General features: G+C 32.1%; 1 protein-coding gene across 2 annotated transcripts; it reads right to left on the bottom strand.

The window, feature by feature from the left end:
- Positions 1-21,876, bottom strand: LOC144852490 (steryl-sulfatase-like). Of its 2 annotated transcripts, none has more exons than XM_078710321.1 (6): positions 21,704-21,876; positions 11,441-11,841; positions 10,476-10,598; positions 4,037-4,723; positions 3,304-3,585; positions 1-640 (listed from the first exon to the last, which is right to left on the bottom strand). In XM_078710321.1, exons 2-6 carry the CDS (start codon positions 11,733-11,735, stop codon positions 213-215), a joined length of 1,815 nt encoding a protein of 604 aa, XP_078566447.1. In that variant the 5' UTR covers positions 11,736-11,841; positions 21,704-21,876; the 3' UTR covers positions 1-212. The 2 variants fall into 2 exon arrangements, with proteins under 2 accessions (XP_078566447.1, XP_078566448.1); XM_078710322.1 differs by lacking the exon at positions 10,476-10,598 and adding an exon at positions 10,273-10,395.
- Between the last annotated feature and the right edge of the window lie 2,432 nt (positions 21,877-24,308).

Below are 24,308 nucleotides of genomic sequence, written 5' to 3'. Positions count from 1 at the left end.
ACCAATGGCAAGTGTTACAAGTTTGTAAACTAACAACCAATGTCACATGCTTGTAAACCAATGACAATGTCACATTCTTGTAAACCAATGTCAATGTCAAAGTTTGTAAAGCGATGGCAAATGGTGCTAGTGTGTATACCAATGACAAATGACAACCATGATTGTATTATTTATATTTTTCAGCATTGACTTAAGTCATATGATGATTGTCATCATGAGTTGGTTCCGATTTCCTCAGAAATTGGAGTTCTTTGTAAAGTATCAATAATCTGATTTTCAGGATTATTATTACTGTCTTCCTTACAACTACAGAATGGGAATGTACCGCAACACGGCTGCTGCCATGGAATTGGTATAAGTCTAAGAGGATGGAATTGGTTTGGAACTGGAGTCAGTGTCTTCCTGTGTTCATCAATGGCTGCTAATGACTTCTTGATAATCTCCTGCACTTCAGGATCATTTGGATTTAGTGGGTTGTCTTCTGTGAGATCAGTTGTTATGTCAAAGACAAGTGGAGGGTTATGGTGGTCGACAGATGATCCATAGCATTGGCATACATAGGTCTTCCAACATCCTCTTTCTCCAAGTTCATTGACATTTAATTTGGTTGTAGTCATCATTACTTTGTAGACCTTGTCACCTTAAACAAAATAGCATATTTAACATATTTAATTGATTATTACATCATCATCTTCCTCCTATACTGTATAAATATATATCTTACTGTAGGAAACCATGTGTTTGATGAAAACAATATATTTTAAAAAAAATGATTAATAAGAACAATAAAATTGTTGTATTGTCACAGTATTATTGGACTTACTAATCATGATGTCTTTGATTAGCTGTGTGAAGTATCTTTTTTATAAATGACAGTATAAATGGTTATCCTATAGAATGAAAACTAATTCTTTTGTTTTAGTGTAATAAAAATGTTTAGCTTTTTATCACCGATTGTTATCGTCCTAGTGTAAGTGGGTCTTTAGAGAGTCACTTACTTCACTAATATATCTACTTAACAAAAAATCTTAAACAGGAAATAAATGAACTGGTTGGTAGTGGTAGGTATTAACTTTTTATTAACAATTATCAACATTAATGCTAGTAAAACAAGTTTCAACTTCATTTTAATTTTATTGCATACAGGTTGTGAAAGTTATTCTCAGAAAATTTCATTATAAGAGGTGAGATATTCAAATTTAATGTATATGGAAGTCAGTAATACATCGTAATAATGTTCTTGCGAGTATAATTTTTAGTGCCTGTCATAAAAATTAATTGTGTTTGACTTCACTTAATTGTTTCAAAACTTACTGTATGACATTATAATATTATTTTAATAATTCTCATTATTTTTTTTATTTCAATGTCTTGTCAAAAAATTGGTGATATAAATTTTACACAAAATAGTACTTAATTTAATTGTATTTGTTACTTTTAGTAGAAATTATGGTAGTTATACCAATTGTAAATTATACTACCAGTCTTTGATATTGACCTGAAATAAAACACTTTTATATTTCCTCAATCAATTATCAAAAGCCATGGATTGTTTATAATTGTATACGGGCATCTTTCAATTCATGGCATCTGATTAATAAACACCTGTTAATGTTAGTTTAATTAAATAATAGACAATCTATATAAATTATGGTTAATTCTGACATAGGCGAGCACAATGGAAAAACTTCGGGACAAATCTCTGCCTTGAAATACCTACCTGATCTATCTCAGATGGCCCGCGAAATGTAAATTTGATAACATTCGTTTTGACTATTACGATATTTCTGATTTCATCGGTAGATTTTCAACTCAATTTCAATTGTATGCGGTCAAAGTAATTTCCGGGTTTACGATGAGTTCACAAGTTCACCTAAGTTGGCCGTTAGTGGCTATAGCCATTTTAGTTTTTTGTTTATTTTCTGATCGGACCGCGCGTACAGTAGTTAAAAAATAAAAATTATACTGCAAACTAATAAAGATCAAATTAAATATACGTCATAAAGCATCGGAATATATTGTGGGGAATAGTATTATAAAATTACATAGGGAGATCTGATGATAAGACATTTTGTTTAAAATCGAGTGAAATCCCCGAGAATAGCCGAGTTTTATTGAGTAAGCTGGCAGGAATAACTGTAGGCTATCTGTGTCCCGTTAGGACCGGGATGTCTACCCATGTTGCAAGTCGTCTAAAACGTCTTTCTTCTTGGACCGAAACGGCCCACTCTGTCGCGGAAGTCAGTTTCAAAAGATGTTTAAATTAAATAATGTATTAATTATTAGGATGGTATAAACGCCTCCCCAATAAAACATCACTTTGAATAATAATTGCCTCCCCCCACCCCAACCCAACTATCTAGTAAACACCCATCCACATTTATACACAATATTGTATTGTATTTATAATAACACAATTATACTATTTGTAGTAGAATTCATGTTATGAATGTAATTAATCATCAGACAATGTGAAACAGAGAGTAGGTTTAGTTTTACGAATGTCAAGCATTTTCAATAATGGTAACCGACAGAAAACGTACAAGGAGAACGTCCTTCTAAAACCTTTTTACCCGAGTCATTATCATTCCAAGAACCATCGTCTACACTTCCTAGAGGGGAAGCGAGCGAAGCGAGCTCACCCTCTAGTATTCTTAAATTTTGCATCCCTCTCTAAGTTTAATCAACACTTTTACGACGTATGCAAAGAACACTAATGGTGTTTGAGTTGATGTGTCTTTGCGCTGCATTCTAGTGGGAACCAAGCTTAATCTAATGGTAATTAAGTACCATCAGATAAACCATTATTTGTGCCTAGCTTTGATTCTGACTAGTGTATAACTTCAAATAATAAATTGAAACTAGTAGTGCATATTGAGAATGTGTGAATATTACAATAAATTATCAAAATATGCACAGTTGATATTAACATTAGTTCTAATCAGAACTATAATGCAATCTATAGAACACAGTGTTGAAACAAAGTCATACCGTTAAGCTAATATAAAACATTTTGTGTGTTGACACCAGATTTCTGTACATGTACATTCTCCACATATGGCATCTTCATTATGATAGGAAAATTCTGTACAATAATGTCATATGTGGTACCTGTACAATGTTAAGGACAGGACGTGTATCACAGTTTTTATCTATAACACTGAACAATAATAAATACAGCACAGTTTAGCGTTACAGCGTGTGCTAGCTGCACACGCAGAATTAAACTAGGCAACAATAATATTTTTTTGAAGTGGTAGGCTACTGTTTAAATTAACATACATTTAAAAATGACATTCCTACCTGTTTTTGGTATATATCGTACACCATGCAAGTAACCACCACAATAATGAAACATGAAATCATGTGGAGAGGTTTTATTCTTTTCATTTAGTAATGGCAGTAAATCTTTTCCATCGATGACTCTATCAGAAGGCACAGGGACTTCTAGAAGTGATGCAATCGTAGGATACACGTCAAAGACATGGGTGGGTTCGGGTATGATTCGGTTGCTACGTACTACTCTAGGATAACGTATTATTGTTGGAACTCTCATACCACCTTCCCATGTGTTGGCTTTTCCACCTAAAAATAAAGTAATGGAAATCAAAAATTAATGTCCTAAAATATCTTTTGCATTGCAATTTTCTAAATTTGTGGGACACAAGTAATAAATGCTAATAAGTTGAATGGGGAGAATAAGTCAGGCTTTCAATGATGAAAATATTCTTCTCATTCAACAACTACAGAACATTCATTTATTGTTATAACTTATTTAGTGTTTTAGAGCAAACTTTGATTAAAACAGCTGCTTCCATCTTTACTCGATATCAAAGTCATGCACAGAGCAGTAACAGTAATACAAATATAGAATCTATTATTCTTTATGACCATTTACACAAAACGCGGAGCGGATGGGTGGTAATAATGCATATAAAATCAACTAATAAAATGGCAAGGATACACTAGGGGCGTTAAATGTTGACAACCATTTGAATGGTTAAGTTATGTATACTGTACTTTTATAAATTACTACCTTTAAATGGTCCGTTATAGCCACCTTGACGCTCGCCGTCATCTCCCCGTTCTTCCATAAACCCACCATTATCAGAAGTAAAATAAACAAATGTGTCATCACGAAGACCCAAACGATCGATAGTTGCTAGTACCTCTCCAATGCTCCAATCCATCTCTTCTACTGCATCACCATACCTGCCATGTTTGCTCTGGTTCTGAAACCTCTCAGATGCAAACAGCTCAGTGTGAGCTTGTGGGTACGACATGAACAACAAGAACGGATCCTTCTGATGTCTCTCCATAAAAGAGATGGCACGATTTGTCAGACGCTGTGTCAGGTTATCGTATGTTAGAGGCTGCTCTAACACTTTTTGATTCTCCATCAAAATACAGTTCATAATTTGAATAGAGTTTATAAAATAGTATGCGCTCCCTATCAATACCCAGGTAAACGCCAAACAGATAATCAAAGAACACTTATCAATGTAGACATGTCGATAGAGGGCGATAATAGAAATGGACAATAGTAACGCCATCAAAAAGAGATCACGATAGATGTGGTAATCCCAAGCGATAAATACATTAGTCTTTCCTCCACAATCTTTTAAGTTTGTTAGTGGAAGTCCATAGAAGTAGTTGAACCCTTGTCCATTCGGGTGAGAACAGTTTCCTTCACTTTCACAAGCATGTCCCAAATGCCACTTCCCTACATTTATTAAAAATTGGATAAAATAAAAGTTAAAATGGTTTAAACTTTGAAACAAAAATGGTAATGCTTTGTTCTCACTTAGATGCAATGCAACGATGTAGGTGCAACATAATTGAGTTACCAATCACAATCAACGGTTCAAGTGATCCATCGTGATTGGTCAATACTTGTGTCCTTTCATTGCATCCAAGTAGGAACCAATGAAACATATATATTAAATTAGATTTCCACAAACAACCCATTTAGTAAATAAGCAAGGTAACAACAACCAAATCTTCCTCAAATTGATTAAGATCACTGTAGCGTAACTAGTAAGCACCAGATATACTTCATGGCCAAATAGAAAACATTGTTAGCTTCACATCTAGGATTTGAATTTTTTTATGAGGGAGGGGTTTAACTATTAGCTATGATGTGCCAACATTAAACACAAGAATATAACTTGTAAGTGTCTAGTTGCTATTATACACTCCTCAAAACGATTCACTTTAGTACCTGCATTTTTTTTATGGAAAATTAAGTGATTCTTTAAATTTCTTTTACATTAACATAATTTTTCTTCCGATAAGAATACTGACAAATAGTTATAATACAGTCAAGCGGCGACATACATTTTATGATGAAGGGGACATGAAACTAACATTTTTTATTTGGCCTTAACAATTTGTTTTTTGATATTAGGGAAATGCTACATATTTTTTATTTTTTATTTAATTTTTTATACATTTTTTATTTGGCCTTATAATAATTCATGGTTTGTGGTTTTTGATATGAGGGAAATGCAATATATTCATACCATCTTGACATTTGGTCACATGGTATTAATTTATTCAAGCAAACTTGAACTTTACACCAAGGACAAGGATATTTAAACAATATGAAGATATCAACAGGTTTTAAATTCATTGTTTAGGTGGAAGTATTATTTACCTTTAAAGCAATAAAAATGAAAAATACTGGTACAATAAATTAGAAACCCAATGAATCACCTAAAAATGCACAATCATTTGTCAGTGGTAAACAATTATTATATTCTATAAACAATAGGAACTTAAACCCTGCAATTGCCCTTTTCGTGGCCAATAAAAACAGTTTGACAAATTTATTTTCTGTATTAAACCAGAATTAATATCTTTTGGTTTTATGTTCCAGCTTAAAGTGAAAGTGCATTGTTTCAAATATAATTATATATTGGTGCAAAATAAATGAACTGATCTAAGAATGCAGAAGGCTGTAGCAAAGAGAATGGCACTATAAATGCTAAATTAAAATGAAAAAGAGTCAATCTCAACATTTTTCATAAGTGTACAAAAAAAATGCGTCAGCCATATTGACTTGCATTGTAACATGGTTCCAAAATCCATAACTTATTTGTATTTAGATTAAAGTGGGTAAAAATTGAAAGAACTTGTATTGTAGATATTATGTATTCATTGATACATGCTCCTTAAAATATTAGTAAAACCAAAAATGGAACGGCACTATACAAAACAGAATGACTGATTAACTTGGACAATGTCTCAATGGTTTGACACCTCCTCTCCATATTTCAATTGTACACATTTGAAAATGTTAACAAATATCAACAATGCCTTGAAAAATATTTAATCATAAAAATGAGTAAATAAGTATGTTAAAATATTAAAACCAAATAAACAATTATGAAGAATGAAGTAAAGCAGTATAAAAGCATGGCACTGTATTATACAACATAAGATTATAATTTACAGAACCTTACATAAAAATAATGAATGCTGCATAACGAGTACTAATTGTACACGTGTAAATAAGTACTCATGAATGTACATTAATTTAACAGCCAAATCAACACTGTCTCATTATCTTCTATTGTTCAAGATAAAGCCATTTTTTCTTGTATTATACTGTTATTATTCTGCTAGGGTAACTCTATACCAAAGGTAATAGTTATTTAAGAAAACTCCAAATTTGAGCTATAGTTTCATTATAAGTGGAAATAATGGAATTATTAAATGTCTATTGTTTTTTTTTAACTTGAAAGAACATAATGTATGTATATGTATTGGCATGGTAGTTGAAAATTATGTAACAATAACATGACTACTACTGTATTTATTAATGTTTCTAGGCTGTTTGTGTTGTGTTTTATATTTACGTCAGTATTCCTTTACTTTACGAGCAAGTCAACTGGACAAGTTTATTCCTTTAAAATTGAGGTGATAAGTGCCAGTGTTACCAGCTCAAGTATGGCATGCTAAGTGTGTCAAAATGTTCTTTTTATGTTTTGTCTGTTTTTTCCAACGCATTTGTCGAAATTGCAAGGGTCTAGACAATATCACTCTGCCATTTCTGTTGAATATGCACACAAGGGCAGATTAGCTGCAATAATATTATTTGTTTGGGAGGATAAACTGGATTACCGGTAATAGAATGTATTTGTGACAGAACTACTCTAAAAAATCTAGAGGATCATTTTTAGATCCTTTGCCATTTCTATGATACAAATCAAGTTTTCTTTTGATGATAAAACTAATAAACTAAAATGAATATTTCAAAATAACCTGATAATATTAAAGAAATTATTAATTATTATTAGGTTTCTAATGACATCATAATACAGGGACATTTTGCAGGCTGTTAACATAACTAATCATATTAGAGATATATACTTTGTCTAGTCTAGACACTGGATAACAATCTTGGAGGCTGGTTCTTGATAACCATATCCAACAACTAAATGAATTAAAATCAGGTTATTCAAACAACAATAGATTGTACTTTTTAGTAGATTGGTTAAGAAAACATTAAATAGATCAATTTGCAGTCAACTAGACTTTAGCACATACATTAAGAGCTTATATTTCACTGTCAGTTATGACAATCTAATAATAAATCAATATGAACATCCTATTAAACATTTGTAATCGTTTACTTGTTCTTTTAATGAGAACAGAGTCAGTAAGAATTCTTTTCAATTCTAGTTTCTATCTTGCATCATAATAATATTGTTTTAAATATAATTTTACTTGATATTAATATTATATTTGTGTAAACAAATGTGATTAAATTGTGCTTTGAAGAGGTGGAAATGGACGGGATGTGGTTGAGGGAAAGAATAAGGTTGGAAATGGACGGGATGTGGCTGAGGGCAGCAATAAGGTTGGAAATGGACGGGATGTGGTTGAGGGCAGCAATAAAGTGGGTTGGGCTGCTGTAAAAAAAGTGTGATGTCCCAAAATGTGGTAGTGATATGCTAATGCAGTAGTAATATGACATCATCAGGTCCATATATGGGCACATGACATGTTTTTTTCTTTCTCCTCATAAGAGGCAAGTCCGATACTTGCGCCTTTCTCCTTTAGTCTATATATAATTATAATTTGTTTTTTAGAGTTCGGTTATTCTCGGACATTTTCCTACATCACAATTAGATCACTCAGGCACATGTGATCAGCGCAGCTGCAGTTACAGTATAGCAGCAGTGCTAACATTCAGTGAGCACTACTAGTACTATTATTTGTGATGAATCTTTACATTTGTATTTAAAATTGCTTGCTTTTAGAATTAAAACAAAATAGACACGGAAATATAAAGAAGAATACAGTATGCCTATTAACTTTATCTTCTTTCTAATATAAATGCTGTATAATGTACCGTTCGGCACTATACATCCATTTATAGATTTGTGTATACTGCATTGTACTATTACTATATTATATTTTTGATTCCCAAACCTTACAATCATTATAAGATGATGATAGTTTTATTAATAAGCATAAAGTATACTGATTTACAGGGGATAGTCCAGCTCAGGTCCTTTTGAAAGTGAATAATTTTTACAATATTTACCACAACTACAGTACAATCAAATGACCATTGCCTACTTAAGCCCCTTAGTCAAACTTAAAACTTCTGACCACTTCTTATCAGTCTCTGGCCCACGTCTATGGAACGGCATTGATGTCCAAATAAAAAATAGTATTTCTCTCCTTGTTTACAACAAGAACATTAGATTATAGATTATATTCCTTTATATTCAAACTGATACTTAGGCTCTGATATTGTTTGCACATTTTATCTGTAATTGTATTGTACTTGTCTTGTCTGTGTTATTTATTATTCATTCAAAAAAAATGTTTGTTTATTTGTTTGTTTATAGGGTAATCTCGAGACAAGGACTACTGTATTTCTTGGCATGACCCTGACTATATAAGTCGAAATAAATAACTGTCTTATTATTAATTGGTGGAAATATGACCATTTTCAGATCATCCCCTTCATTTTTTAATGTTTTTTTTTATGTTAAAAAAACATGAACAAACAAAATAAATATGAAGCTAAAGCTCTGTCTAAACAATCAAACTAGTTTGACAAAAAAAGTGTGATGTCCCAAAATGTGGTAGTGATATGCTAATGCAGTAGTGATATGACATCATCAGGTCCATATATGGGCACGACTTGTTTTTTTCACATAAAGTTTGATACTGATAGTGTAGACAGAGCTTAAAAGAGCAATAACAATTTTAAGTACAAACAACTATAATTTCTATACAACATAATTTCTATTGTCTACTTTTACAATAAAATACAAGATGAAAAATCCAGGAAATGAAGCAATATGAAATTTGTCAAGACAAATAAAGGATATCTCAAATAGTATTTCACTTTTGCTTTTTTTCAATGATTATGATACAATGATTATAACCACATTCAAAACAATTTTAATCAAATTTTACAAAGCATCGACAAGAAATTAAATGTGTAAAAATTTAAACCTTTTAAGTTTTTGTTCAACTTATCCTTTCTTTGAATTTAACATGTTTTATGATAAAGATGTAAATAGTAAAAACACTATTCTAAACAATTTTTAAAAACACATGTAAACAAAATGTATGTACTGTATGGAGTTGTATTTCTCAAAATATATAATCCAATATACAAGATTATGGTAATTACTGTTGTATGTAATTATTTTTAATTTTAATATTTGTGGATGAAATGATTTGTTTTATGTAAATGTATAATCACCGTCAAGTTTAAAAGGTAACTGAAGCTCTCTACAGATCAATGGCAGCCAGCAGTGCAGTGCCTACCCAGATGAACGTCAGGGGCTGGACCAGTGCATGGGGTAACCTCCCTACTCTTCCGCAAAATGTACTGGGTTTATTCAAAGTGCACATAAGCCAAAACTCCAGTTTTAAGTCCTTATTCGGGGAGACTTGTTCTACCACCAGGACATGGTCTAGGAGAGCCATCAACATTTGATATTCAAGTTATTTATTATCTTCATATATTTTGTATAATTTTGAAAGTTTTCAAGAGGACCAAATTGTTTGAACTGCTCTTTACTGGTCTTTCTTGCGTTCAGTCAAATGTAAATTTGATTTGATTAATATTTGAAAAAAACCAAAATCAAATGAAAATCATGTGCTAATCTATCAAATCGCAATATAAACTATGAAATAAAAAATCAGAAGTGAAAAAATGAGACAAAAGCATGCTAATTGAAGAATTATGAAAAACAGCATATGGCAGGCCCAGCAATGTTAATTACCATCACCACTCACCAATCAAACCAGTATTATAGCCTGCGGTTAAAGATAACTCGGCAAGAGTACTTTCATTGGGCGGTAGCCCTGAATCACTACTAAGGAAAGGTACTATCCTCAACATATTTAATGATGCCATGCCTGAAAATAAGAGTAAGAGTAAAACTGAAAGACACGTCAAACAAAACTTGAACACAATGAATGTGTGTCAAACTACTTACCAATCAAGGCAGTATTATATGACATGCTCTGTGCCAATTCTGCAATGGTTGTTTCATTGGCTGGTAAGCCAGCTTTGGCTGACACGAACGACACTACACGTATAATACTGTAAGCTACCATCCCTGTGTATTTATATCACACCAACATAAAATTCAAAGATGTTAAGGATGAAAACAATATTATTTATAATAGTCAACTAATAAGAGACACCATTGGAATGACCTCTATACTGTAGATAATTTCTGAAAAGTGTAGTTTTGTGAATGCACATCAATTACAGACAGAAAATCAGTTAAATATTACTGTCCCCAAAAACATAAGAAATTATTAGATTAATTAAATCAGACTTTGAATAGGCCATCATTTTTAAAAAAACAAACCTTTTTTACTTACAAAAGACAAATAGTTAAATTGAACAAATTTTTTTGCTTTGAAATTGAATTACTTTGATCAAATTGAAAATTTGAAGAGGGACTATATACAATATGGATGCAATCACATATACCAACATGCAAACCACTACATTTGCATTGTATTCCAGCATATTGAGCACATCAATGTGAGAATGTACTTTATATTAATAATGCAAAAGTTTATACTAGGAAAATAATAGAGTTGAATAAAAAAAACTATAATGTATTAAAAACTACATTGTTCACAAAAAAACATTTTTGAATTAATAGAGTGGCCATTTTCTGCCTGCCCAGCTGGAGTCAGCTTGTTGACTGTCTTAGTTCTTATAATATAATATGTTTATGATTTTCATAGTATAAATGAATTTATTTTGAAGACCTTTATGAAGCGGGCTTAACTTCAGTGATCTAATGAAAACTGGTGTTTCAACATAATGGACAAAGTTTAGTATCATCAGTCGATATTTCCACTTGAACTAGTACGGCCGGAAATAATCAAATTATAGAGCAATATTTATAAATAAAATAACAAAATTAAATATAATTCAAACCTGAACGTATCGGATATCTGCCAGTCAATAAACCTGCTCGACTTGGAGAGCACAATGGTGTTACTAAATGATGGGTAAGCTTCGCTCCGTCTCTAGCTAGACTGTCAATATGCGGTGTACTAAGGCTTGTATTACCAAAGCAACCGACATCACCATAGCCAATGTCATCTGCTAATAAAATAACAATATTTGGTTTCCTTTTGGCTATATCAGCCTCCAGACTTGCCACAAGAATAAGATGAGTTGTTAGAATGACTAAGAAATGCATTATTGCATATGGTGCTTGGAAGCTCATGATTGATAGTGAAGTTCCTTCTGTGGTAAGTTTCCAGGTGTGTCAACTTCCCTTCCTTTAGAAGCTTAGTATATCATGTAATTGGTTTTCCAGAAATCATTAATATCTATAAAAAAAAATCACAAAATGTAAAAAGCAAGTGAGTGGCCAAGAGAAGAAATAGCAATGTAATACATAGCCATAACATCGATGCCCACTCGCTCTATGGTGGTGGTAGAACTGGTATCAGGCTACGTCCACAAAGAGCAGATCATGATCGTCTTCGAAAGTCAATTCTTGTCATTTATATAACACAAATATTAAAAGATAGATTGAAAATGTAATTTTTCATAACTGTATATACTGCTAATATATTTTTTATACTTTTATATGTTTACGATACAGTGTTTTTTTTATTTTTGTCTATGTTCGATGTTTATTCGTAATTTTATAAGATCTTTTTATCACACTTGTATTTTTGTGTTCATGACTTTTTATATTTATGATTGTTTGAGCTTGTCAACGAAACAAATTTCCTTTTTGGACTAATAAAATTCTGTATTCCATATTCTGTAAAATCTTGATCATGTAAACTTTAAACAACCTAGTACACTTTTGAGACGAGTAGGAGGTTGCCCCGGTGTACTACTGCAGTGCACACACTGTCATTCACATCGTACCTGCAGTCTGTTAAACTGGGTTCTCTGGGACAGTCGTTGACTTCTGAAGAGGTCACCCAGTATAAAGAAAAATTAAAGACACTAGACCTGCAATTTTTGACATTTTGTAAAATAATACATTATAACTTTAAAAACATTAAACCTGGTCATTTCTTGTCTTAAATGTGCGTTCTAAGGTTAATTATGATAAAAAGAGAAAAACAATGCACTACCAAAAGTAGCTTATCTTTCCTTTTTAGGCAGAATCCGTTAAAACAAGTTGGGGAAGACCTGATATTTTTGCTGAAAAGTTTTGGTTCTTTAATTTGTTTACCCTTTCACGCGATCAATCGTAGTGGGTGCATCACATCACAATATGAGAATATCAATTCATGCGCGCTGTTGGGATTTTATAGCGGGCCGCAAAAATTATTAGAATCAACTTATTTCACATTTTTAACCATTTAAAGACGAAAAAAGATTATTGCAATAGGTCTATATAGTATTTATTTTTACATAAAATGTAGTGTGTGAATTAAATTAGGTCAAAAAACGTAGGTCTAATGTCTTTAAATAAATACAAATATTTAAAAAAAAATACCATAAAAAAATTGTGGGGTTTTATTATAGTGGTTAACATTATAAAATTTGACTGTTATGCATTCAAATTCAATCATTTATAAACTACTTCGCTACCAAAATCAAAGGATGTACAATACGAAGAAAGTCAGTACAGTACTTTGTTGCTTCTTGTTTGTTTATGGAAAGACACCTACTTATTGTATACTTGCAGTTGAAACAAAAAACACATGCTAACAGTAACACATACTAATTTGGTATTTGACCCTTAACAAGATAACTTATTGAAGTTTATAGTACTTTTGGAGTACTTCCTTATACATGCCCTTACATATCAAAAGGACATTGTTTGTACCTTACAAACCCTCTTCCTACTGTACCAATATTTATGATTGTTGTTATACTTTCAAACACAAAATATTCATTGACTCAAATTATGCGAATTCTGAAGATCATACATAGTACTTGGTCTTCAATGGGCCACTTTCATAATGAATTGGAGATCTTGGGTGTTTATAGAGAGGTACTCTTAAAACAAATGACGTGATCTGTACTCGGCATTGGTTGATTCGACCCACATAGCATTTAAGTGGATTAAGTGGATTTTACTGCGCCATCAAATTGTAAAAGTTCGCTATGTGATACTCTCAAATTAAAAACATGGTACCTTTAAATCAGTATGTGACTGCCTACCAATGCTGGTACAAAATTTGCATTTCTAGTTTTAACAAGTATCTTTTAGTATGTATATTTAAAATTTAATCCCATAATTTCTATGTTACTTTCTGGCAAATAAAAACAAAAATAATCAAGGGTAGGTTATAAACCCAGTCAGATACATTCACCACATCCACGGTCTTTAACGAAGAAGGGCTTCAGCATCGGTGAATCAAGTACACTTTAAGTTATGAACTTCTGGAATCTGAATCCAGTGCACGTGACATACCCTGTAGTAGTATTCTCTACATACAATATACATTTTCTTCAGCACTAAAAATAACTAACACATTTAAATCTGTTCTACAATGACAGATGTTAAATAAGCTTAGATAAATAATAAACGTTTCGGCAGTACTCCCGATAAATTGTTTTTTCTTGGGATATGATTGTTTGATTTCCCATAAATTATTTAGACTGATCAAGATTGAAACAAATTTTGTGTTAGAACTCTGACAATGCAACTGAACTTTTCTGTCTGGATATACTGGCAAGTATTATAAAGATTGCTGTTACAGGATGACTTTCGTGTAAATTGCAGCCATATTTTGGCCTTAATTAATGGAAGTCTCCCTGAGTCTTTCATATTTTTTTTACTTGATAGTATTTGTTTTAGGATAGAATAAATCGTGCTCATTCTTGATTCTAAGTAACCTTGTGTTTGTGCATGGAGTAATTCTTTACTCCATGATTTGTGTGAACATAACCCTAAAGTTACAGTAATCACAAAATGAATCAGTAAGGTTTAATGACTGCTACTATAAATTACTACATAGCTACAGTACAATGATGACCCTAAACAGGTTTAATGATTAAGTGGATCAGGTGTACGTACGATACCCTGTTGTGTAATAAAGTGTTAATTAAAACAACTTAGGTAAAAGGTTTGTCCTATATTCATTTATTTTTGTAGTGGTAATGTGTTTGCCTTCCAGGTCCAGTGTTCAATCCTGACCTAGTGACACTGCCCAATCCTGACCTTGTGACAGGATTGTAACTCCCTCCCTCAAATGAAAGGTTTATACAGTACTGTACACTGTAAATAAAGCATAATACATTATAAAATAGTTTTAAACTATAGTTTTAAATGGATAATATCCATCTTGTGGTAGTTTTTACACTGTCGGTTGCATATGAAACAAGAAAGCCACTCCGAGAGTGCATACCTTCGCCTACTGTAAAAATTTTCCTAAGATTTCTCTGGGAATATATATATAAACACATCAGGCAAAGAACATTAATTCTAAACCGCCCGGTGATATACTGAAATTTAATTAATTAATTTGAAACGATAAAGATGAGGAAATCTGTGAGAAAGAGATAATGCTGTGTGTGATTTAGGCTAATTTCACTACAAGCATGTGTATGCAAATTTGGTGTAATGGTTATGTAATAGTACTGTATCAGTTGACTAACAATAGAACAGCAATGCCAAAAACAAACGGGTGAATTTGAAAAGAAATAGGTTTTTTTAAAACTACTTGTATTAAAAAAACCTGTAAATTAAATCAAATTATGTTTTAAAATTACAAATCACAAATTATAACTCTTGCCTCTTGTACAAAAATGAAGGTTTTTGGACAAGTGGGTCTCGAGAAAATGCATTTTCAGTTTACTTGTTACTTTAAGACTGCTGTCGGCTTTTGAAAATTCTGTACTTATCTTTTAACACTAGCACTGCAGGTCTGAAAATTATACTAAAAAGAATTGGGAAAAATTTAATTTTCATTTTGGTAAAGATATTGTAATTACTTTTTGAGTAATCCTGCTAACAAACAAATAAACAGACAGACAGACAAAACTGCCTAATAATATCCTCCACTCCATTTCCACAAATCCTATTAAATACAATTGTAAACATAAATACCTGTAAAACTAACAAATAATTTGATTCCGGTATTATAAGCATACAGTACAGTACAGTAGGTAATAAACTAAGATGCTTTTAATCTCAAGTTAAGTATACACTGTAACTATTTCTACAAAAAGGTGATGTTTGTATGTTTTTCTATCCAATCAGAACTACACAATAAAACACCTCATAAAATAATCATCCAATCAGTACATACAGGAAGATTAAATAAATAAAACTCAAAAGGTAAATAGTAATTCACACATATTGTTCAAAGGGTATGGCTCACCAAAACTGAAACATAACACAATGAAAATGTCTATGAGCGTATCACTAGGTAAACCTAAAGTATTCAGTATTCATTTATGAACCATCATGGAAAAATAACTTTAATGATACGTTGTGGTGTCTCTCTATATTTTTCTTATCTTTTTCAGACAACATAGGCCTACTGTAGGCTAGACTTACAGTACTTAGGTAGGCCTATATCCAAATAATTAAAAATATAAAGCTAAAAACTTTACTCTAGTTATTCATAATAATGCCTACTTAGTTAAATAGTAATTTAGCGCCCTCTGGATCACGAGCTGGCAGAAATATCTAGCGCCCTCGGACCACAGACTGGCTGCATGTTTCATGCTGGCGTTTTTGCATTTGACAGGCATAATTTATTTAAATGCGGATCTTATACCAAAATGGCCTACTTGTTGCTACAATTTTGTTTGGTAACATTAACAAGGACAATTGGCAAAGTTCAGAATTTAAATTAAAAAAATAGAACCAAATAGGTCTGAGTTTCTCCATCCATAATATGACTAGGTTGTCATAATCACTAATATTAAAAATCTATGTTATCAATGAAGAGGGAGGGAATTTTACTTGTTTGAATAAAATGTGGCAGATGCAAGGGAAAGTCGGAATTTTCAAAATTTTCACAAATACTAAACAGAAGGGTATTTTAATTGTTTTATTTCAGTGAAACTTCACACCTTCGTTAATTAACTATTGTTCTATTATTATGCAAAATTTTCATTAAAAACAACCCACTAGAATAGAATTTAAGCATAAAACATGATAGGTTTTACTGTATGAAAATCATACATAATTTACACCATTTTTTAAACAACAATGCAAAGCAATGCCTTAAAATATGGGTCAAAGGTTAAAACTGGTACTTCCGGCCATTTTTTTCACAAATATTTCATTAGAGTAAATAGGAATTTTTATGTTCTGAACATTTTGAGCTAAAAATCAACTCTCTATGATCAGTAGTTTCAGAGATAATGAGCGTTTAAGTAAAAATGTCCGCAATTTTAAATTATGCAAATCAGGTGACCCAAGGGTCATTTTGCTTGGTGCTCATCAAAAATTGAATTCGTATAGGGTGGGCAACATGTATACCAAATTTGGTGCTTTTAGAAAAAAGTGAACCAAAATATTCCTAACAGACTCCACTATGTATGTTAGGCTGCAACAAATACCGACAGTACTGTACATATTCTCCGCAGCGCGCAGTGTCTCTAAGGGGTGTGGAACTGATCATGTAGCAGCCACAGATAAACCCTTTGATCTCCGGAGCTCAGCATCCTGCTTTAAATTGCCTTGGTAATACATAATTATCAATAAAAAGATGAAATACTGAGGAATGACATGTATCTGGTAATTGTTGATCAAATGGTCAATGCTAAAATTATGCAGTATTTTATTGTTTGGATTAGACTATTTGGACATGTTAAGCCACTTTCATAATCTGAGCATTTTTTAATTCCCACTTACTACAACAATCTTCATTTTTTCATCATTCATTTTGTTGTTTTTTTCTGTAGGCAAACCGTAGCGATATTTTTTTTTCTTTAAATTAACATTTTGATTAATAAAATGAAAAATATGTTCTTGAAATATGTAATTAATATGTTCATGAACGACTTTAATGAAACTGCTTTAATTTGCTTTTTATGACCTTGAACTTTGTGAGTGACATGTCATCCATTGATTGGTATTTGGCTAATTGCCAGTTTTAGTTTTAGATATTAGCAAACACTGATCTGTTTATGATCAATATTGATCAATTTGCTCTAATGATAAAGGTTGTGAGAATGAAAATGACATCAAGTGTGAAATTGCAGGGAGGCTAACATTCTTTTACCAAACAATGCATGTTCAATACTGCAATTCAAGTGGGATCATTTAATTTTTTGTTAAACATTTTACTAGAGCAGTGTGCAAAACAGTCTTACTATAGAATACCCTAGAAACCCCTAGAATAATTGGATCATTGGTTAAAGATATTAATGAAATGCATACAAAAAAACAACCTCTATCTAAAGAAAGTTACTAATATTATGAAAAACCACTCTCACTCACTTAATAATGATAACAAATCTGGGAGAATTAGACAACCTTAATCAACAATTTTCAAGAGAGAATTTTGAATTTTAAAAGTATTTTTATTTTTTAAATGCTTGTCGTATTCTATCTTATCTTGCCAAGGAAGACAATTTCAGACGATTTCATCACACATTTTTGATGAATAAAATATTATTAAAAAAGTATGTTTAGCTCAGCTATACATATTCCACAATGACCTACTACTGTAATACTAATAACTTTACTATTCCTAAAAATATATCATACTCAGGCAGTGCTTTGATATCAAACATTTATTTTAATATTATTTTATTTTTTTAAATGTTAATCACATTTTCAGCTGTACTTTTCTTTTACCATATTTAATGAGGGTGATCCATCCAGCAATTGCTGATCATTAGGGACCCTCATAGGACAAATATATACACAAGATGCTCTACATAAACAAAGTCTTATTACAAGTCTTTGGGAGTGGAGTTGTAATTTTGTCCTTAGAAAAAATCCTGACATGTGACGGGACTCGAACCTAGGACCCTTGAAGTGGTAGCCCAGCATCATAACCAGCAAGCCACCTGGATTCAGTTTTTTTTTAAATAAGGAAGCGAGGGTGCTTAGGCTGCCATGATATTGTTATAATTAGGGAATGAGTGAACATTTTACTAATGTAATTTTACACTTCCCTGATTATTAGCTTTAAAATGGCACTAATAAAATCAACCACTTAATCAGTCACTTAATCTACATTAGATATTTAAAGGTATGTTTTCGTAATTTTTAATGCTTTATTTGTAGATTAAATATTGCATGATTTGACAGGCTGGCGCAAGCGATCAGCCTATGTACAGCGGGGCTAGAATGGCCTGGCTACTACATCGACAAACATTTTAATTATTTTGGACGATTTTATTACTTTTTATGTAGACGAGGAAAGTATAGTATGGTGGTAAAAACTCTATAAATACTGATAGTGAATGAATAGTTAGCACCAATCCATGTCCGAGTACAAATTCTTCGCGTGGCTATAATAATTACGAAAATATACCTTTAAAGATGTATTGTCCTCTGAATAAATTAATAATGTTACATAATAGTTATCCACTTTGACAAAAAATTAGATCGGAAAAAAATGTATATTTACCTGAAAAAACAGTAATTTAAAGCAAAAAATAGTCAAATTGGCTGCCAGCCAATGGATTTTTGGTTGAATTTAACCATTTATTTTGTCATTTTATAAGTCAAAACATTGTTTTTTCTGGTTTTTTTTTCTACAGAAGTGATTAACTTTATTGAAACTACAACATAACCTATTCAATGTCAGATTTAATTAATCTTCATTTTTCATGTTTTTGGGGGACAATACATCTTTAACTAAACATCTGGTGTACCTTAATGACAAACTTATATTTACAAGGCAAAAGTTTTAAAGTAATAAAGATTTGGAAGTAATTTTCGGTTGAAAATGAAGTAAAATCGGTACAATGCCTGTTTAACATTGAATCGCAAGGCCGGAAATGGGTCATTGAACGCTTGGTCTGTTGTTGCGCAACAAGGATATGTCACATGGTATTGTGATGTCAGCATTGTGATTGATAGCAAGTGGCTGATAAAAAATACCTTTTTTTATATATGTATTTCGATTAACTGGTGCAGCTAGGTAAACTGTATGCTCCTAGATTTCTATATGGCATATGGCAAGAATAAAATAAGCCTACCCTTTTGTTTTTCTGATAACTTGGAACGCTATCGATTCTCGTTTAAAGTCATATAACTGACGAATACGCATATTAAAAGATTCAAAAGCTTTCAGTTAAGACCAATCTCTCCCCTATGTTTTTGAAGTTTAGTAATCTGACAGATTGGGCAAGTGTACTCAACTCATCTGCTGTGCTGGAGTTTGGACTAGACTTTCTGGCATCTCTCAGTTTATCTCGATCATTATTAAATGTAATTTATTATTAGAAAAAAGGAAAAATAAATGAATTTAAATGAAAACCCTAAGGTGTAGGTGTCATGAGATTAGTTATTCTAGAGGTGTGGTTGTCCAGAGGGTATTGTTGTCCTAGGGGGTACAGTAGTTGTCCTACAGTAGGGGGTAGTTGTCCTAGGGATAGATAGTTGTCCAGGTGGTAGTAGGCCTATACAGCATTTATCTTCATTTCTGTAAATCTGTAATTGAGCGAAATTTCTGTAGAATGCGAGTTAAATCTACAGTTAGGTAGGAAGGCTATGTTTGTGTTTACAGTTTTCTATCCTATCCCTGGTGGAATGCATTGTTTATGTGTTCTAAGTAGGCCTAGGCTAGCCTATCCTACTGTACATCCTACGGCTATGTACATCCTACGGCTATGTACAAACAAGTCTAGCCGATTACTGTGTATATTGGTATTCAATTCATCTGATTCTTCATGTTTTTATTTCTTAAATCTAAAAGCTGGGTTAGTGGTCTAAGCCTAATGTAGGTGGGTCCTACTAATACACGCCCGAGCTCGCTCACAGGCCCCGGGTAGCGCCTGCATACTAATAAACGGCGAGATACATAACTTTTATATGATTTTGTATTTAGGCCTATACGGTAGGTCTTTTTCTAGATATTTTTAAGTTGGTTCTAATTAGGTCTCCATCTTATTCTTCTAGATGTCAAGCAACATCACATTCAAATTGTAAGATAAAGAATTATATTTTGTTTTGTCAGACAATGATATAGGATGATTACAATAAATGAATGTTAGAATAACAATACTATGATGATATCAAGTAATGGCAGATACAGGTTAATATCTGTAATAAATTAATGAAAGTAACAAAATGTTGGTTCAAACGTGTTTGTGGGGTTTGTAATTTGGATTTTTTTTTCAACAACACGATTTATGTGAGTGAGTAAAAAATGCCATAAAATTATTGTCAAGATTCATTCAAGATACAAGACATTTCATTGGTCCACTTAAAATGGAAATTCAATTTGCTTGGCATAATTAAGACAATAAAAAAAAAAAATAAAACTACAAGAAAAACAAAATTGCACAAACGATAACCAATGATAAAATATACTATAGGCCAATAAAAATTAGGCCTAAATACTGTCACAGATGTTTGTTGCAATATTAGTGACATTCTGCTATTAAAAAAGTCAACATATCTTGATTAATGTATAGTAACGTATAACATTTTAATAACTACGTAAGACTAAGTACAACATTTATCATCCAAATCCATGGTTATTATAGAAATGTTACCGAAACATTCTTGTACATAATTATACATTAAAAAACACTCTTTACAGTATCTATGTAACAGGTTAACTATAGATTTAATTAGATACAGTCGAAAACATTCTTTTTAAATGATACAAGACGATCCAAGGCTAACATCAGAAAAATATGTTGCCACACAATAAGCATAAACATACTTTAATGTTAAAAATTACTTTGTTTCAATCATACTCATAGGCATACTTGAGCGCTTTCAGAGTTCAGTACCTCGTCTCAGCTTCTTTCAAATCAATACCTCGGACCGGAACTCCAGGCAAACTCAACTGTGCGGGCGTTCTCCGGGAAGGACTGGCCTATATGCCTAATCTAGTAGCCTAGGTCTAGCTGGGCCTAGCCTGGTTAGGAGGTAGGCCCCTAGCCTAGTCACATACTGTACTAACAAAGTAGGCCTAGGTCTAGCTAGGCCTAGACTCTCTAGCCTACCTAGACTAGGCCTACCTAACCCATCTTGTTCTTAGCTAGGCCTGGCCTAGGCCTAGCCTAGCCTAAAATACAACTTTACAAATCTAAAATGGAGACTTACACTTTATAATTGATAACAATTACACGACAACATCGCCATCAAAACAAATACGAACATTCTTTCACATACATCAGACAGCTCATCTTTAACGATCAAATTTCATTTCTCTTTTTTCATTCAGTATTTATTTGTTTTGGGCCGGCTGGATTTTCTTCCTCTCACAAGCCCCCTCACAAGTCATCACACCTCTGTTGAACTCTAGAGGGGAGACTGTAGAGCGAGAGGGCCTAGCCTGGGCTGTCTCGTTTTCTTCTTGCACATTGTGTTTACGAAATACACGTATAAACTCTAGAGGGCGAACTAGCAGTTTTAACTGATATGAGCTTTCTTTCGCGCCGCCGCGGCTTTAGCCAAAAGTAACATACAGAGGACATTTTTTACATTGATTATAATCAATAAGAAACTGTCAACGCGAAAGCTATAATAATATAACAATTTATTTGGAAGCTACACTACACTTTTGAAACAGTGGCATACTTCTTGAATGAAGGTGCGTTCAGAGTAAGTATAAAAGTTAGAAAAAAAATGATTACAATAGACCTATTTACAGTACAAGGAAACTTAAACTAAATTATGTACAAGATATAAACAAATAATATTAACAAAAGTAATACTTTTGAATCACTTCTTATTGAAGGTGCGTCCATAGTACAGTAAAATAAAAGTTAGAGAAAAAAAATGATTTAACAATAGGCCTATTTACAGTACAAGGAAACTGATATAAAAAATAACATTAACAAAAGTACAGGATTTAAAAAGTAAAGAACATTGTTGATTTCCCTTCCCATGCCCGTTTGGTGAAACCTTTACAAAATCTATCGAATGCAACTTCAATATTTGCAGGAAGATCAAGTACAGGTGAACCAAGAACACATTAATTTTTGGTCTATTGTTCCATTATTAATTGGTTCCAAACGTCAATTGTTCGATAGATTTTGCTCGAGTATTGCCAATTCCCCCAGTCTAATATTCTGGAGCGCAGGACATGTACATGAAAAAAGGAAATGCCTAAGATCTTCAGTGGATTTAGAGTTACATAGGGTACATAGACCGTCATTATTGCCTTTATCTGACCAGCTTGAGGTACGTCTGTGTAATGGTAACGTATTAGATTTGCAATTTAAATTTTATGCTTGCGCTTTTTCGAAGTCTAATGGCTCAAGTAAATATTTTTCTAGGCAGGGGGTTTCTTTAATAATTAATTTGAGAAGATTTAAAATAAAAGAGAATATTTTAATGCAAGATCACTCCTCCAATCAATACAAGCACGTTCTTTAATCTTAGTTCCTAATCTCAACATAAAGCTGGTCAGATCTACGGTGGGGTAATCCATCGTGTTACATATCTCTTCAAACAAATTATCTAATCCCCATTTAGAAAAAATAGCAAGTTTATTCTGATTACAATTAAGTTGAAGCAGAGCATTAAGCAAAACCTTTGGCCAATGATGTGATTCGATGTGTACAATCGGATTAAAATATTTTATACGCAAGCTATCGTGCGTGACATTTATTGGGAACCAACCCAATTCACCGCACGCGGCGTGTTTCTAGACGCCTTAAGAATATATCTAGCCATTTGCAATTGTAAGTTTTCTATTTTATCAATATCAACTTTATTTAACGAACACCAAGCAGCTGATCCGTAATTAATTGCAGGTAGACCGATTCTCCTCCATAATATATCTAAAAAAAATACCCTATTAAAATTAATGCAATTGCCAATTAACGATTTGATATAAGCTATAAGCCTATTGCATTTTGTAATTACATTTTGGAACTGTAGGCCTACATTGTCATTTAGTTTCCTAGAAATATTGACACCAAGGTATTTGTAAGTGTCTGCTTCAACAATACATCTATCCCCTAGCTTCCATTGTTTATGGCTGTCAATTCTTTTCCCAAAAACCAGACTCCATTGGATTTATCAAAGTTAAAATTTAACTTCCATTTTGTTTGCAAATAATGTTGCAAGATCAAGCATTTTTGACAATTCATGCTCGTTATTGTCAACTAACACAACATCATCTGCCCATCATCTGACTATAATAAGTTTAAAAAACATTTAAAGGCACTATATTTCAAACAATGATATGATACCGATTGATGTGAAGCGCCGCTGATTTTAATTAAATGTTGTATAAATTTGTGCTATACAAGTAATAATAATAATAATAATAATAATAATAATAATAATAATAATAATAATAATAATAATAATAATAATAATAATAATAATAATAATAATAATAATAATAATAATAATAATAATAATAATAATAATAATAATAATAATAATAATAATAATAATAATAATAATAATAATAATAATAATAATAATAACCCACCTATCAAAGTGTTATTTATTTTGATACCAACATTGTTTGATACTAGCATTTTCTTTAATTCATTTATGAAAATATTATTAAATAGGATTGGAGAATGTACACAGCCTTGCTTTACACCCTTGAATATTGTAGAAGTCTGTGTCCATATCTCCAAATCTTACAGAACATTTAACATCTTCACAAAGTTTATCGATCAATCGCCAAATTTTACCCCTAATACCTGATGACCAAACGGCTTTAGGCCTAAGTAAGCCGTTTCGCCGGCGGACACTCACTGTCGA

Source organism: Antedon bifida, chromosome 9 (genome assembly GCF_963402885.1).
Source record: "Antedon bifida chromosome 9, ecAntBifi1.1, whole genome shotgun sequence".
Taxonomy (NCBI): Eukaryota; Metazoa; Echinodermata; class Crinoidea; order Comatulida; family Antedonidae; genus Antedon; species Antedon bifida.
Note: the sequence above shows the minus strand (reverse complement) of the source record. Positions and strands in the feature narration are given on the sequence as shown.

What these genes read in the sequence shown, in the direction of transcription:
- LOC144852490 (XM_078710321.1), bottom strand. Translation starts at nt 11,735, where the DNA reads ATGAGCTTCCAAGCACCATATGCAATAATGCATTTCTTAGTCATTCTA. An exon ending in CAGATATCCGATACGTTCAG is followed by an intron (nt 10,599 to 11,440) that starts GTTTGAATTATA and finishes ATAAATACACAG; the next exon opens with GGATGGTAGCTTACAGTATT. An exon ending in ATATAATACTGCCTTGATTG is followed by an intron (nt 4,724 to 10,475) that starts GTAAGTAGTTTG and finishes TAATAAATGTAG; the next exon opens with GGAAGTGGCATTTGGGACAT.